The 16,483-nt window shown below is 43.0% G+C and overlaps 1 protein-coding gene across 2 annotated transcripts in view; it reads left to right on the forward strand.

Annotated features, from left to right (window-relative positions):
• LOC134349800 (oxidation resistance protein 1-like) overlaps positions 1-16,483 on the forward strand; it is a 568,100-nt gene that overhangs the window by 465,509 nt on the left and 86,108 nt on the right. For both annotated transcript variants that reach the window (XM_063054685.1, XM_063054693.1), the window contains exon 10: positions 840-1,008. In XM_063054685.1, the coding sequence (XP_062910755.1) occupies positions 840-1,008 (169 nt within the window). The remainder of the gene's footprint in view (positions 1-839; positions 1,009-16,483) is intronic.

Raw genomic sequence — 16,483 nt, forward strand, 5'->3', positions numbered from 1 at the left:
CTTGACTCAATCATATGCTTCTATCTTGGGGTCATTTATTCTGTTCGGTGCTCCCGGCGCGGCCTCCTGTATATTGATTGGTGAGACCCGATGTAGATTGGGAGACCGCTTCGCTGAGCATCTACGCTCCGTCCACCAGAACAAGCGGGATCACCCAGTAGCTACTCATTTTAATTCCACTTCCCATTCGTGGTCACCTCCACTGTCATGATGAGGCCACACTTTGGTTGGAGGAACAACACCTTATATTTTGTTTGGGTAGCCTCCAACCTGATGTCATGAATATCGATTTCTCAAACTTCTGATAATGCCCCCCACCCACTCTTCACTATTTCCTATCCCTTTGTCCCTCTCTCACCTTATCTCCTTGCCTGCCCATCACCTCCCTCTGGTGCTCCACCCCCCCCTTTGTTCTATCTTCTGGTGTTTTGCTCTCCCCCCTTCTCCCACCTTTTAAATCTATTCCTCATCTTTTTTTCTCCAGTCCTGCCAAGGAGTCTCAGCCCAAAATGTCGACTGTACTTTTTTCCATAAATACTGCCTGGCCTGCTGCGTTCCTCCGGCATTTTGTGCGTGTCACAAAGTATCGCAGGTCTCGGCGACTAAAAGCAGCACCTCTTTTTGTTTTCATGAACTCCCAAGATTAATAAATACCCAAAGTTTGCATTCTGTTGAAGCTGCGCCATAGTAATCGATAAAGAGCAACGTGGAGTGTCTTTTGCCTTTGTTTAGGTGCTCCAAAGCCAAGAGGAGAAGTTGTACCTTGTGAACTCACAAAGCAAAACTTTGAGCTCCGAACAAAAGGTATTAATTATTGTGTTTTTATTATTACATTTCAGGTAATATTGTAGCAAAGGAGAAAAGGCGGCATCGCTCTCATAAATTCCTGTGCTTGAGAGTTGGAAAACCAATGAGGAAGACGTTTGTGTCTGTAGCAAGTGCATCCATGCAACAGTATGCCCAGAGGGACAGGAAACACGAATATTGGTTTGAAGTGCCACATGAAAGGTAAATCTATCTTGGGCTCGCACTGGAATTCTACTGAGGTTCAGGCTCTGATAGCTACACAGTGCAAACTTCCCTGTGCAAACATTTTGTGCATGGTAAATAACCTAACTGTCCATTTGAGTCTTAGTTAAATCACTGACTTTTGTACAATTTGTTGATGATGAAAGACGAAAATGTTTATTTTGATAGGTCAGGATGGTTCCGCCTAGGGCAACTTGAAAGGCCTTCTATCCACTCTTACAAATATTAGAAGTGTACTGCTTATTAAAATAGGAGATATCCACTTTCTACATTAATGAACCTAAATGAATTATTTATGTGTACCTTTGTTGCATAATTTGTGTTCAGTTGAAAGTAGGTCATTTAATATCATTCAAATGTTACTAAATTTTTAATGTACTTAGAAATTAAACTGTGTATAAAACCCTGGACTAAAATGATAGTGTCTGGGAGTGTGCATGGGTTGTTTCAATGCCATTTGTGCATGTTTTTCATGAGCGTATCTGATGTAATGACATGTCCATTTTGGAGGCAGGAATAGAACTTTTTTTTAACAAATTGTGCTCAAAAATGTGTGCCATTTCAGAAGGCTGTGAACCTGGTAAACTGATGTTAAAGAATAGCTTCAAGATAAGGAAAGCCATTCAGCCTTTCATGACTCTACGTCTCTACCAGAGTAACCTAACAGTTCCACTCACTTGCCTGTTGTGTGTAGCCATGCAATTTTTTGTCAGGTTATATTTATCTAGTTCTCTCCTAAAGGCCACAGTGAAACCTGCCTCCATTGCATTTGCATGCAGTGCTGTCCACATTCCAACTATATGCTGCATAACAATATATCTTCCTCTGACACAATAATTCTCTTCCCCTTTATACATGTGACCTCCAGTTCTACAACCCTTGACCAGAGTAACAGCCTCCCACTACAAGTGATCCTATTATCATGGGGACGGTTATGATCCTAGAAAGCAGTTGTACCACAATTTTCTGTATCACATGTTGATTTATTTAGTTTTTTCCCATAAATTCCAGAGAGAAATTTATATTTTGTATCGATAACACTGGACAACGATTTTTTTTCAGAAGTGTTTCTTCCTCTGAATTTTTTTTGTTTATGATAGACCACTTGAAGTTGAACACAAATATAATTTCAGACAACTTGTGTCACGTAGGACTATGGAGAAACGAAATTATCTTTTATTGTTATGGATGCTGACACTTTTCAATAGTTGAACTGGGCTAAAAATATATTGTTGATTATTTTTGTTTGTACTGAGTGTCTGAGACTTCTCACTTCAGTGTCCAACAATAATTAGCCAGCATTGATGGATTCCAGTTGCCCTGATAACTGTTTCTCTATGACTGCAATCTCCTAGTGAAACCTCTCACCATGCTCGTCACTGACAGCACCAAGATTGGCAGGGAAAAATTCTAAACGGGAATGCAGATAATGAATCTTTAGTGACGTGTTGCACTGCGTGGTTTTGTATGCTTGAAGTACATTGTCGACCAGCAGCATGTAGTTTGGTGCTGTGTAGTTGCCAAGAAGGATATCAACAACATTTCTGAATGCCTTCCATACAATTTTCTCCAGTCCCACCTGTGGTTCTTAGAATTGTCTGTCATTGATGACCTGTTTCATTTGTGGTCTAACAAAAATACCTTCCTTAATCTTGAAATAACAAATATAAAAGATTTTTTTAAAAATGCTGCATGACAGGGAAATTTCCTGATGATTTTAATGATCAGCAGCCCAAAATACTAAGGAACACCCAAAAGTATTCAGGAAGTAAAGTCTTTGTTGCCCAGTGTAATTTGTGGGTAAAATTTCATAACCCTAAAGGCAGGAGTTGCCTTTACCTATTTTGTTCAGGCGTCTGAGGAGCGGGTGTCAGAGTAGTGGGAGACAGAGTAGGAAGGGTTTGGCTCAACGGGGCTTTGGCAATAAAGGGTTGAGGCCAGGTAGGTTATCTGTTTAAAATAAAGACAGAGAGGATGTGTGTGAGGCCGGTTTTCTGTGCTTGGTGTCAGATGTGGGAAGTCCTAGAGACTCCTGGCCTCCCGGCCAACCACATTTGCACCAGGTGCATCGAGCTGCAGCTCCTTAAAGACCGCGTTAGGGAACTGGAGATGCAGCTCGATGATCTTCGTCTGGTCAGGGAGAGTGAGGAGGTGATGGAGAGCAGCTATAGGCAGGTAGTCACCCCGGGACCACAAGAGACTGAGAAGTGGGTAACAGTCAGGAGAGGGAAGGGCAAGAAGCAGGTGCTAGGGAGTACCCCAGTGGCTGTCCTCCTTAACAAAAAGCTTGAGTACTGTTGGAGGGGATGGCCTACCTGGGGGAAGCAACAGTGGTTGGCCTCTGGCACAGATTCTGGCCCTGTGGCTCAGAAGGTTTGGGAAAAGAAGAGGATGGGGACTCTATAGTTAGGGGGTCAGACAGGTGATTCTGTGGACGCAGGAAAGAAACGCAGATGGTAGTTTGCCTCCCAGGTGCCAGGGTCTGGGACGTTTCTGATTGAATCCACGATATCTTGAAGTGGGAAGGTGAACAGCCAGAGGTCGTGGTACATATTGCTACCAACGACATGGGTAGGAAAAGGGAGGAGGTCCTGAAAACAGACTACAGGGAGTTAGGAAAGAAATTGAGAAGCAGGACCTCAAAGGTAGTAATCTCGGGATTACTACCTGTGCCACGTGATAGTGAGTGTAGGAATAGAATGCAGTGGATGATAAATGTGTGGCTGAGGGATTGGAGCAGGGGGCAGGGATTCAGATTACTGGATCATTGGGACCTCTTCTGGGGCAGGTGTGACCTGTACAAAAAGGATGGGTTGCACTTGAATCCCAGGGGGACCAATATCCTGGTGGGGAGGTTTGCTAAGGCTACTGGGGAGAGTTTAAACTAGAATTGTTCGGGGGTGGGAACCAAACTGAAGACACTGGGGAAGAGGCGGTTGGCTCACAAATAGAGAAAGCTTGGAGACAGTGTGTGAGAGAGGATAAGCAAGTGATAGAGAAGGGACGCGCTCAGACCGACGATTTCAGATGTGTCTATTTTAACGCAAGGAGTATTGTGAGCAAAGCGGATAAGCTTAGACCGTGGATCAGCACTTGGAGCTATGATGTTGTGGCCATTACAGAGACTTGGATGGTGCAGGGGCAGGGATGGCTACTTCAAGTGCCAGGCTTTAAATGTTTCAGAACGGACAGGGAGGGACGGAGGCAAAAGAGGTGGGGGCGTGGCACTGTTGATCAGAGATAGTGTCACGGCTGCAGAAAAGGAGGAAGTCATGGAGGGGTTGTCTACGGAGTCTCTGTGGGTGGAAGTTAGGAACAGGAAGGGGTCAATAACTCTACCGGGTGTTTTTTACAGACCACGCAATATTAACAGGGACATTGAGGAGCAGATAGGGAGACAGATTCTGGAAAGGAGTAATAGTAACAGGGTTGTTGTGGTGGGAGATTTTAATTTCCCAAATATTGATTGGCATCTCCCTAGAGTGAGGGGTTTAGATGGGGTAGAGTTTGTTAGTTGTGTTCAAGAAGGTTTCTTGACACATTATGTAGATAAGCTTACAAGAGGAGAGGCTGTACTTGATCTGGTATTGGGAAATGAATCTGGTCAGGTGTCAGGTCTCTCAGTGGGAGAGCACTTTGGAGATAGTGATCACAATTCTATCTCCTTTACCATAGCACTGGAGAGGGATAGGAACAGACACGTTAGGGAAACGTTTAATTGGAGTAAGGGGAAATCTGAGGCTATCAGGCAGGAACTTGGAAGCATAAATTGGAAACAGATGATGTTCTCAGGGAAACGTACTAAAGAAATATGGTAAATGTTCAGGGGATATTTGCGTGGGGTTCTGAGCAGGTACGTCCCAATGAGACATGGAAAGGAAGATACAGTACAAGATCCGTGGTGCTGTTGCAAATCTAGTCAAGGAGAAAAGAAGAACTTACAAAAGGTTCAAAAAACTAGGTAATGATATGAATCTAGAAGATTATAGGCTTGCAGAAAGGAGTTTAAGAAGGAAATTTGGAGAGCCAGAAGGGGCCATGAGAAGGCGTTGGCGGACAGGACTAAGGAAAACCCCAAGGCATTCTACAAGTTTGTGAAGAGCAAAAGGATAAGATGTGAGAGAATAGGACCAATCAAGTGTGACATTGGAGAAGTGTGTATGGAACCGGAGGAAATAGCGGAGGTACTTAATGTATACTTGCTTCAGTATTCTCTACGGAAAAGGATCTTGGCGATTGTAGGGATGACTTGCAGTGGACTGAAAAGCTTGAGAATGTAGATATTAAGAAAGAGGATGTGCTGGAGCTTTTGGAAAGCATCAAGTTGGATAAGTCACCAGGACCGGATGGGATGTACCCAGGCTACTGTGGGAAGCGAGGGAGGAGATTGCCGAGCCTCTGGCAATGATCTTTGTATCATCAATGAGGACAGGAGAGGTTCCAGAGGATTGGAGGGTTGCAGATGTTGTTCCCTTATTCAAGAAAGAGAGTAGAAATATCTCAAGAAATTATAGGCCAGTGAGTCTTACTTCAGTGGTTGGTAAGTTGATGGAGAAGATCCTGAGAGGGGATTTATGAACATTTGGAGAAGCATAATATGATTAGGAATAGTCAATATGGCTTTGTCAAAGGCAGATTGTGCCTTACGAGCCTGACTGAATTTTTTGAGGATGTCACTAAACACATTGATGAAGGTAGAGCTGTAGATGTAGTGTATATGGATTTTAGCAAGTAATTTGATAAGGTACCCCATGCAAGACTTATTGAGAAAGTAAGGAGGCATGGGATCCAAGGGGACCTTGCATTATGGATCCAGAACTGGCTTGCCCACAAGAAAGCAAAGAGTGGTTGTAGACGGGTCATACTCTGTATGGAGGCCAGTGACCAGTGGTGTTCCTCAGGGATCTGTTCTGGGACCCCTACTTTTTGTGATTTTTATAAGTGACCTGGATGAGGAAGTGGAGGGATGGGTTAGTAAATTTGCTGATGCCACAAAGGTAGGAGGTGTTGTGGATAGTGTGGAGGGCTATCAGAGATTACAGCAGGACATTGATAGGATGCAAAACTGGGCTGAGAAGTGGCAGATGGAGTTAACCCAGATAAGTGTGAGGTGGTTCATTTTGGTAGGTCAAATATGATGGCAGAACATAGCATTAATGGTAAGACTCTTGGCAGTGTGGAGGATCAGAGGGATCTTGGGGTCCGAGTCCATAGGGCACTCAAAGCTGCTACACAGGTTAGCTCTGTGGTTAAGAAGGCATATGGGGCATTGCCTTCATCAATCGTGGGATTGAGTTTAAGAGCCGAAAGGTAATGTTGCAGCTATATAGGACCCGGGTCAGACTCAACTTGGAGTACTGTGCTCAGTTCTAGTCGCCTCACTGCAGGAAGGATGTGGAAACTATAGAAAGGGTGCGAAAGAGATTTACAAGGATGTTGCCTGGATTGGGGAGCATGCCTTATGAGAATAGGTTGAGTGAACTCAGCCTTTTCTCCTTGGAGCGACAGAGGATGAGAGGTGACTTGATAGAGGTGAATAAGATGATGAGAGGCATTGATCGTGTGGCTAGTCAGAGGCTTTTCCCCAGGGCTGAATTGGCTAGTACGAGGGGGCACAGTTTTAAGGTGCTTGGAAGTAGGTACAGAGGAGGTGTCAGGGGTAAGTTTTGTACGTAGAGAGTGGTGAGTGCGTGCAATGTGCTGCCGGCAGTGGTGGTGGAGGCGGAAACTATAGGGTCTTTTAAAATACTCCTGGATGGCTACCTGGACCAATATCCTGGCAGGGAGATTTGCGAGGGCTACTGAGGTGAATTTAAACTAGAATGGTTGGGGGGAGGGAATCAAATTAAGGAGACTAGGAGAGGGGAGGTTAGTTCACAAATGGAGAAGGCAGGTAGACAGCGTGTGAGGGAGGATAGGCAGGGGACAGACATCAGGAGCACTCAGACCAAAGATGTAGGGGACAAGGAAGAAAAAGGTTGCAAAGTTGTTTGTTCCATTAAGGATAAACAGAGAGTAGGAGGTGGAGAGTTTCTTAAGTGCATCTATTTTAATGCTCGGAGCATTGTAAGAAAGGTGGATGGGCTTAGAGCATGGATTGATACCTGGAAATATGATGTTGTAGCTATTAGTGAAACATGGCTGCAGCACTAAATATTCCAGGATTTTGTTGCTTCAGGTGTGATAGAATAGGAGGGGCAAGAGGTGAAGGTGTTGCATTGTTTGTCAGAGAAAATATAACAGCGGTGCTCTGGCAGGATAGATTAGTGGACTCGTCTAGGGAGGCTGTTTGGGTGGAATTGAGGTGTAGGAAAGGTGTTGTGATGCTTATAGGGGTGTATTATAGACCACCTGATGGGGACCGAGAACTGGAGGAGCAAATTTGTAAGGAGACTGCAGGTATTTGTAGTAAGCACAAGGTTGTGATTGTGGGAGATTTTCATTTTCCACACATAGACTGGGAAGCCCATTCTGTCAAACGGCTGGATGGTTTGGAGTTTGTCAAATGTGAGCAAGATAGTTATTTGCAGCAATACATAGGGGTACCAACGAGAGAAGGGGCAGTGTTGGATCTCCTGTTAGGGAATGAGATAGGGCAGGTGACGGAGGTATGTGTTGGGGAGCACTTCGGGTCCAGTGATCACAATACCATTAGTTTCAATATAATTATGGAGAAGGATCGGTCTGGACCTAGAATTGAGATTTTTGTTTGGAGAAAGGCTAACTTTGAGGAGATGCAAAAGGATTTAGAAGGAGTGGATTGGGACAGTTTGTTTTATGGGAAGGATGTAATAGTGAAATGGAGGTCATTTAAAGTTGAAATGTTAAGGGTACAGGATCTTTATGTTCCTGTTAGGTTGAAAGGAAAGGTTAAAAGTTTGAGAGAGCCATGGTTTTCAAGGGATAGTGGAAACTTGGTTCAGAAAAAGAGAGGGATCTTCAATAAATATAGGCAGCTTGGAGTTAATGAGGTGCTCGAGGAATATAAAGAATGTAAAAAGAATCTTAAGAAAGAAATTAGAAAAGCTAAAAGAAGATACAAGGCTGCTTTGGCAAGTAAGGTGAAAATAAATCCAAAGTGTTTCTACAGTTATGTTAATAGCAAAAGGATAGTGAGGGATAAAATTGATCTCTTAGAGAATCAGAGTGGACGGCTATGTGCGGAGCCAAAAGAGATGGGGGAGATTTTGAACGATTTCTTTTCTTCGGTATTCACTAAGGAGAACGATATTGAATTGTGTAAGGTAAGGGAAACAAGAAGGGTAGTTATGGAAAGTATGACAATTAAAGAAGAGGAAGTACTGGTGCTTTTAAGGAATATAAAAGTGGATAAGTCTCCGGGTCCGGACAAGATATTCCTAGGACCTTGAGGGAAGTTAGTGTGGAAATAGCAGGGGCTCTGACAGAAATATTTCAAATGTCATTAGAAACTGGGATGGAGCCTGAGGATTGGCACATTGCTCATGTAGTTCCATTGTTTAAAAAGGGTTCTAAGAGTAAACCTGGCAATTATCGGCCTGTGAATTTGACGTCAGTGGTGGGTAAATTGATGGAAAATATTCTTAGAGATGGTATATATAATTATCTGGATAGACCGGGTCTGCTTGGGAACAGTCAACATGGATTTGTGTTTGACAAACCTTATTGAATTTTTCGATGAGGTACTAAGAAAGTTGATGAGGGTAAAGCGGTGGATGTTGTCTATATGGACTTCAGTAAGGCCTTTGACAAGGTTTCACACGGAAGGTTAGTTAGGAACTTTCAATTGCTAGGCATTAATATCGAAGTAGTAAAATGGATTCAGCAGTGGCTGGATGGGAGACGCCAGAGAGTAGTGGTGGATAACTGTGTGTCAAATTGGAGGATGGTGTGTAGCAGTGTGCCTCAAGGATCTGTACTGGGTCCAATGTTGTTTGTCATATACATTAATGATCTGGATGGTAAATTGGATGAGTAAGTATGCAGATGATACTAAGATAGGTGGAGTTGTGGATAATGAAGTTGGTTTTCAAAGCTGGCAGAGAGATTTAGACCACTTAGAAGAGTGGACTGAAAGATGGCAGATGGAGTTTAATTCTGATAAATGTGAGGTGCTACATTTTGGTAGGATTAATCAAAATAGGACATACATGGTAAATGGTAGGGCATTGAAGAATGCAATAGAACAGAGGGATCGAGGAATAATGGTGCATAGTTCCCTAAAGGTGGATTCTCACGTGGATAGGGTGGTGAAGAAAGCTTTTGGTATGCTGGCCTTTATAAATCAGAGCATTGAGTATAGGAGTTGGGATGTTATGTTGAAATTGTACAAGGCATTGGTGAGGCCAAAATTGGAGTATTGTGTACAGTTTTGGTCACCGAATTATAGGAAAGATGTGAACAAAATAGGGAGAGTACAGAGAAGAATTACTGGAATGTTACCTGGGTTTCATCACCTAAGTTACAGAGAAAGGTTGAACAAGTTGGGTCTTTATTCTTTGGAGCATAGAAGGTTGAGGGGGGACTTGATAGAGGTATTTAAAATTATGAGGGGGATAGATAGAGTTGACGTGGATAAGCTTTTTCCATTGAGAGTGGGGGAGATTCAAACAAGAGGACATGGGTTGAGAGTTAAAGGACAAAAGTTTAGGGGTAACACGAGGGGGAACTTCTTTACTCAGAGTGGTAGCTGTGTGGAACGAGCTTCCAGCAGAAGTGGTTGAGGCAGGTTCAATGTTGTCATTTAAAGTTAAATTGGATAGGTACATGGACAGGAAAGGAATGGAGGGTTATGGGCTGAGTGCAGGTCGGTGGGACTAGGTGAGAGTAAGAGTTCGGCATGGACTAGAAGGGCCGAGATGGCCTGTTTCCGTGCTGTAATTGTTATATGGTTATATGAAGCTTAGAAAAATAGAGGGCTATGGGTAAAGCCTAGGTAGTCCTAAGGTAGGGACATGTTCGGCGCAACTTTGTGGGCTGAAGGGCCTGTATTGTGCTATATGTTTTCTATGTTTCTATGTTTCTCATCATTTTATATATTTATATCCGATCTTCTTTCAGCCTTACCTTTAATGAAAACATTACCTCAACAACTTATCTTTGAGGCTGTAGTTCCCCATCCGATGAACAGCATCATTTCTGAACTTTCACAAATGCCTTTGCATCTTTCCTGTTATGTGATGACCATAATTGAACAAAACAGTTCTGTTTAGATCAGACAACAGATTTATATGGTTTCTGCTTGCATTTTCCATTTCTAATCTCTGCATGTTTTTTGATAAAGCCCAGCCTTATTAATTGCATTCTCAACTTCCCTGTGCTCCTGCACCCCCTTTTGGAATGTTGTCCTTCATTCTTTATTGTGTCTCCTCAATTTTCTACAAAGATACAACACCACACATTTCCCTGCATTAAACTTTGTCTGCCACTCGTCTACCTCTTCTACCTGTGTGTTTACATCCTACTACAACTTCTCACTCTGCACTTTACAAGGCACAATACTGCCAAGTCTTTTGTCTGCCACTTTTGGAAGTCAGTGTGCAGAGTGAGATGGACTGAGCCATGAGAAGGATTCTCATTTAGAGAATCCCACTAGAGAAAGGTGTTGCATGTCTGCGGGTCCATTTATTCTTGTAGACCAAAAAATGCAGAGGCAAGGGGACAAGAAATAAATGCTCGACTGCTGATAACGAAACTGATAAAGGAGAGCAAATTCTGTCTACCAAACATTGCGCTGCTTGCAGTTTTGCATCTCTAGTACATAATCTCTTTCAGTCAGCACTTGCATTCAACAAACTGGTGCAATTGTCCGAATACTGTGACCAAGTACATCACATCTTTCACACTTCCGGGTATGCAAATGCAGCAGGTACTTCATTCCAATATTTTAATGATGACTTGTTTTTACAGGAGAAGCACAGCGCTGCAGCCTGAGCAGTACCATCAGCCCAGGTAGAAGTGTATTGATAGGCTAAATTGTCTGTGGACATCAGAGCATTGCCGAGCATTGAGGGTGACTATAGCATTGTGGTTATGTTAATGAACTTGTCGTCCACATTTTCTCCTTTAGGAAAATAGATCTTCTACCTTTTATCAATCTGGGTTACATATTATTGCCAGCACACAAATACATGACCCGTTTGAAATAATGCTCAGACCATGTAGTCTTCACTGAACACTGCAGTGGATAGAAAAGGCAGTATCCCCATATCCTCAAGGCAGTTAGGCATGCACCATAAATGCCAGCCCTGCTGACATTATCCATATTTTATAAATGAATTAGACAAAAAGTGCATATCAAATTCAGCTCCTCACCGTCCATTTCCCTCTCATTCCGTGGTCTCAGGTTTATGGGGATGATCCTAGGAATGAAAGGTTAATGTAAGAGGGGCATTTGATGACTCTAGGCCTGAAATCACTGGAATTTAAAAGAATGGTGAGTGGTTGGGGGAATCCCATTGAAACCTAACGAATATTGAGAGGCCTAGATAGAGTGGACATGGAAAGGATGTTTCCTATAGTGGACCTGAGGGCACAACCTTAAACTACGAGGACAGAGATGAGGAGGAATTTCTTTAACCAGAGGGTGGCGGATCTGTGCAATTCATTGCATGGACGGCTGTGGAGGCCAAATCAATGGGTATATTTAAAGTGGAGGTTGATAGGTTCTTGAGTAGTGAGATTATGGGGAGAAGGCAGGAGAATGGGGTTCGGGGGATAATAAATCTGCCATGATTGAATGGCAGAGTAGGCTTAATGAACTGAATGGCCTAAATCTGCTCCTATGTCTTATGGTCTCTTTTGCCTCAGAAGATTCCAGTAACTTCTTATCCTCACCTTTTCCGTCACCATGAGAATGTCCTTATATCTTTCACATTTTCAAACCCCAGGAAATCTCCCGCAGAGAGGCTGGCTATGGAGCCTCTGCATTGTCACAGTGTCGCTCAACCAGCCAATTGCGTTCACCATCTTGGGTCCCGACATTTCACTTGGAGCAGTGGGATTGACCTGTTGCAAGTCACTGATAACGTGGACTAGTGTGACAGCAAAGCAAAGGGATAGTTTGTGTGCCAGCTCACCACACCTATTCTGCTTCAAAGTACCAACAAGGATTTCAGTTGTGTAGCCTACAGACAGAAGTTATAGATAATCACAGTGCTGTCAGGTGCATTGCCTAACTTGCTGGGATTCGTTTGTGATGTGCCTGGAAGCCTGGGTTTGAATAGCTCTTAGCTTCTGCAAAGAGTCTTCTTTCCAGTCTAGAAGTGGTAAGCACTTAAGTGTCAATGATTGTGGTGCCAAAGTGAGGTGTAGTATTTTATGGCTGAAGTGACAAACAGAAGTCGTATGATATCAGAGAACTGGTCTGGAAGTTTTGAATTCTGTTATCCACATTTAGTTCACTGCTATCTTCATTAGAACCTGAATCCGGTTTGTTATCACTGACATGCAGCATAAAATTTGTGATTTTGCAATACCAGTTTAGTGGAAGCAACATTCCCTCTCACTTTTGTTTACAGCTGTATGAACCAAACATTGCTCTGAGAAGGAAATTTTCACACATCCTGAAAACTTTGCTGCAACTTTTTTTTGTAACATGCATACTATGAATATTTAGAGTAAAAATTGAGAAATCACACACTTTTGATTTTATTTCTTAATTGATGGTGTAATGGAAGAGTATATCAAAAAATCTTTCACATTTCATAAACTTTTTCTTGACTGTCTTTATTACAAATCCATTGTCTATAAACACTGTCCAGATTAATTTTGTATGCACATGAAACATTTTGATCCTCGTTAGATCATCAAAATGTTCCATTGTAGTCTGTTTCTGGATGTACATTTGATTGCATTCCTAAGACTGAATCCACATTCGTAGTCAGAAATAAAAGCTTGAAATGTTCCAGCGATGTCAATGAGAATTGACAGTTCTTCAAATTCTTCATTTCTAAGCACATAGTTCAACATATCAGTGAACGTCTTAATTGAACCAGTCTTAACTTTCTCAGAAATGACAAATTTGAAATCACAGTAATTCTGAAACACTTTTGAGGCAAAATGTTCATCATAGTTCATAATAGTAGTTGAATATTTTTTGTTCAACAGGCCAGCGGTTTATTAACAATGAGCTACTGACTTCCATTCTGTGTTTATTGTTACAATTTGTAATAGTGTTGGAACATGAAACACTGACAATGTAAATATGTTGAATCTCTAAATTGTTTCAAAGTAAAGGTTGAACATTTATTATTTTTAAAAAATTATGGATTATATTCATTAACAAATTACAGGGTATTTTTACAATTATATTAACATAGATTTCAAAATATATATTAATATATTTTAAAGATTCCATCTGTGCAGCAGCAAAGGCTATGTGCATGGGAGCATTTCAGTTACTGTGTGGCCAGACACCCATGCAGCTTAGTGGGAATAGTGGGGGTGGAAGACATAAAAATTACTTTAAGTTAGAGAAATCAATAAATAGTGAAAAGGAGGAATAATGAGATAGGGTTCCTGGGTTCATGGACTGTTCAAAAAACAATGCTGGAGGGGAAGAATGTTCGGATTATAGATGAGTGTGAATCTTCAGGCTCCTGTATCTCGTCCCGAGTGGTAATAATAAAAAGGGGCATGTCCACACCCATGATGGAGTTGGCTGAGTCTACAACAGTCTCTGGCATCCTTCAGACCTGCACAATGGATCATCCATACCATATGGTGGTGCAACCATTTATGCTCCACAATTTGTCATTCTGCCTGTGTATTCCTTGTTGCCCACTGCCCAGAGCACTGTGCTCATGGCAAATTGGTGAAGTCCAAAGCTGAGCCACCTGAGCTGGGAAATATTCTGGTCTTTTTTTTAATGGGTATTGGAAGGAGGGGCCAGGCCCGGAGTCACCCGTTAGTGCCCAGAACCTCCAAGTATTGCAAACTAATCCCTCTAACATGAAGTCTAACAGGAGGCGGATCAAATGGCCTGCAGCTAACATGACTTCACTGTGGAAGCAGTTTGATGAAGACTTTAACCAAATTCTGGAGGCAACGGCGAAGGGAGGGGTTGACAAGAAGCTGCAAGCCATGATTCATAGCCCGTTCTTTAGTTACAGCCTTCAGCAATTTGGGCATTGAGGGAGAGAGGAAGAGGAGAGCCATCCGCAGTACCACCGATGCGGCAGAGAGGGCCTCAAGATGGCTGTGGCTCAAAAGAGGGGAGCTATGGAGTCATAAGTAACTAGCCATCTGGACACAAGCTGAGGTCTGATCAGCCCCGGCTGGGTCATCTGGAGGAGGTTGTATGATGTTGAAAGACCCGAAACACCCGATGATTCCAGGAACATCACTGAAGATGTGTCCAGAAGCATCAATAGATGTATGTACACAGCTAAGATTTCTTCTACTTGAAGTAAACAATGACCTATTAGATTGGATGTATCAGCGTTCAAAATACATTTATTATGAAAGTATGTATACATTATACAACTTTGAGATTTGTCTCCTAACAGGCAGCCACGAAACAAGAAACCCGAAAAAATCCATTTAAAAAAAGAAGACAGTCGATGTGCAGAGAGAGAGAAAAAAACAATTTGTGCAAACTATAAAAGCAAGCAAATAGCATTCAGAACTGATGTCCACAGAAGGGGTCTGTCCACAGACACGAAACCACAGCCTCAGTTCAGCCCAGAGCCAAGTAAACGTTGGGGAACAGCGAGCTGTCCCTCTCCTCCAGCCCTGGCACCCTGACCTTTTAAATCCGGCCCAGTGCTTAAAACGTCGAAACATCGGGTTCTGTCGCTTTGATCCACTCTGGGGCCTGGACCCCGCCGTTATGAATCAGCGTGTACCCGACCTTTCCAATTTGGCCAGCACTTACATCGATCGAACCTTTGGCTGTTCCTCACTCACGGGGACAGGTCCAGACTCTGCCTCGCCTTGCTTCTGCCACATAGAATTACCTCCAAGTCCAAAGGGAAGTTACAGGCTATTTTTTTGTGATGATTGTTTACCAGAGGAAGTATTATTAACAAAGTATTTAGTTCATAAACAAGAGGAATTCTGCAGATGCTGGAAATTCAAGCAACACACATCAAAGTTGCTGGTGAACGCAGCAGGCCAGGCAGCATCTCTAGGAAGAGGTACAGTCAACGTTTCAGGCTGAGACCCTTCGTCAGGACTAACTGAAGGAAGAGTTAGTAATAGATTTGAAAGTGGGAGGGGGAGAGATCCTGCAGTGAAGTCGAGATGGTTGATCTTCCATCGGCAGTTAGAATATGAGATCCAGAGCAGCCAGAAGACCAGAGCGGGGTGTCCATGAAGAAGAGAGTGTTGAAGACGGGAGAAGCGGCCATCGGTGGGGGTGGAAGAGTCCTTGCGAAAGCAGGGTCTCCCAGTGGCCACACATTTTAATTCCACATCCCATTCCCATTCTGACATGTCTATCCACGGCCTCCTTTACTGTAAAGATGAAGCCACACTCAGGTTGGAGGAGCAACACCTTATACTCCGTCTGGGTAGCCTCCAAACTGATAGCATGAACATTGACTTCTCTAACTTCCGCTAATGCCCCACCTCCCCCTTGTACCCCATCCATTATTTATTTTTATACACACATTCTTTCTCTCACTCTCCTTTTTCTCCCTCTGTCCCTCTGACTATACCACTTGCCCATCCTCTGGGTTTTCCACCCCCACCTTTTCCTTCTCCCTGAGCCCCCTGTCCCATGATTCTCTCATATCCCCTTGCCAATCACCTGTCCAGCTCTTGGCTCCATCCCTCCCCCTCCTGTCTTCTCCTATCATTTTGGATTTTCCCCTCCCCCTCCCACTTTCAAATCTCTTACTAACTCTTCCTTCAGTTAGTCCTGACGAAGGGTCTCGGCCTGAAACGTCGACTGTACCTCTTCCTAGAGATGCTGCGTTCACCAGCAACTTTGATGTGTGTTGCAAAGTATTTAGTTGTTTCCTTTGTTTTGTTTGTTAGGTTGTTAGGCCTTTTTGGGGTTAGCTCATAGAGCAAATAACTTCAGCAACTAACTTTAAGCATCAATTTTGAAATCTGAATATAGATTAAATTCAGAATGCAGCTCTGCACAATGGGTTCCTAAGAGTGATGAATCACAGTTAATGGGAAGACCAGACAATGCAGATTAGAATTCATTTGGGTGTCTGTCGCGTGGGTGCCAAGAGGGAGGTGTGAAGGTTGTGTGCCATTTAGAAGAAGCATTGTGGATGCATTGTAAAAATGGAACTGTCCTTTGATCTTTAGCAATAAAATGTCGTGTAGCGTTAGTTGAGCAGGCTTCTTCCTCTGAAAAGGGTCTCAATATGAAGCCTGCTGTGTCTGACTTTGTCAGATAAAAAAACTGCTTCGTATCTACCAGTACTTCTGTCTAGTGACTTTGTTCATTCAACAGCATTGTTTGCTACCAATAAGTAGCTGTTGGGCTTCACCAGTGCCATCTTAAACCGGAAGC

This window comes from Mobula hypostoma, chromosome 1 (assembly GCF_963921235.1).
Source record: "Mobula hypostoma chromosome 1, sMobHyp1.1, whole genome shotgun sequence".
NCBI lineage: Eukaryota > Metazoa > Chordata > Chondrichthyes > Myliobatiformes > Myliobatidae > Mobula > Mobula hypostoma.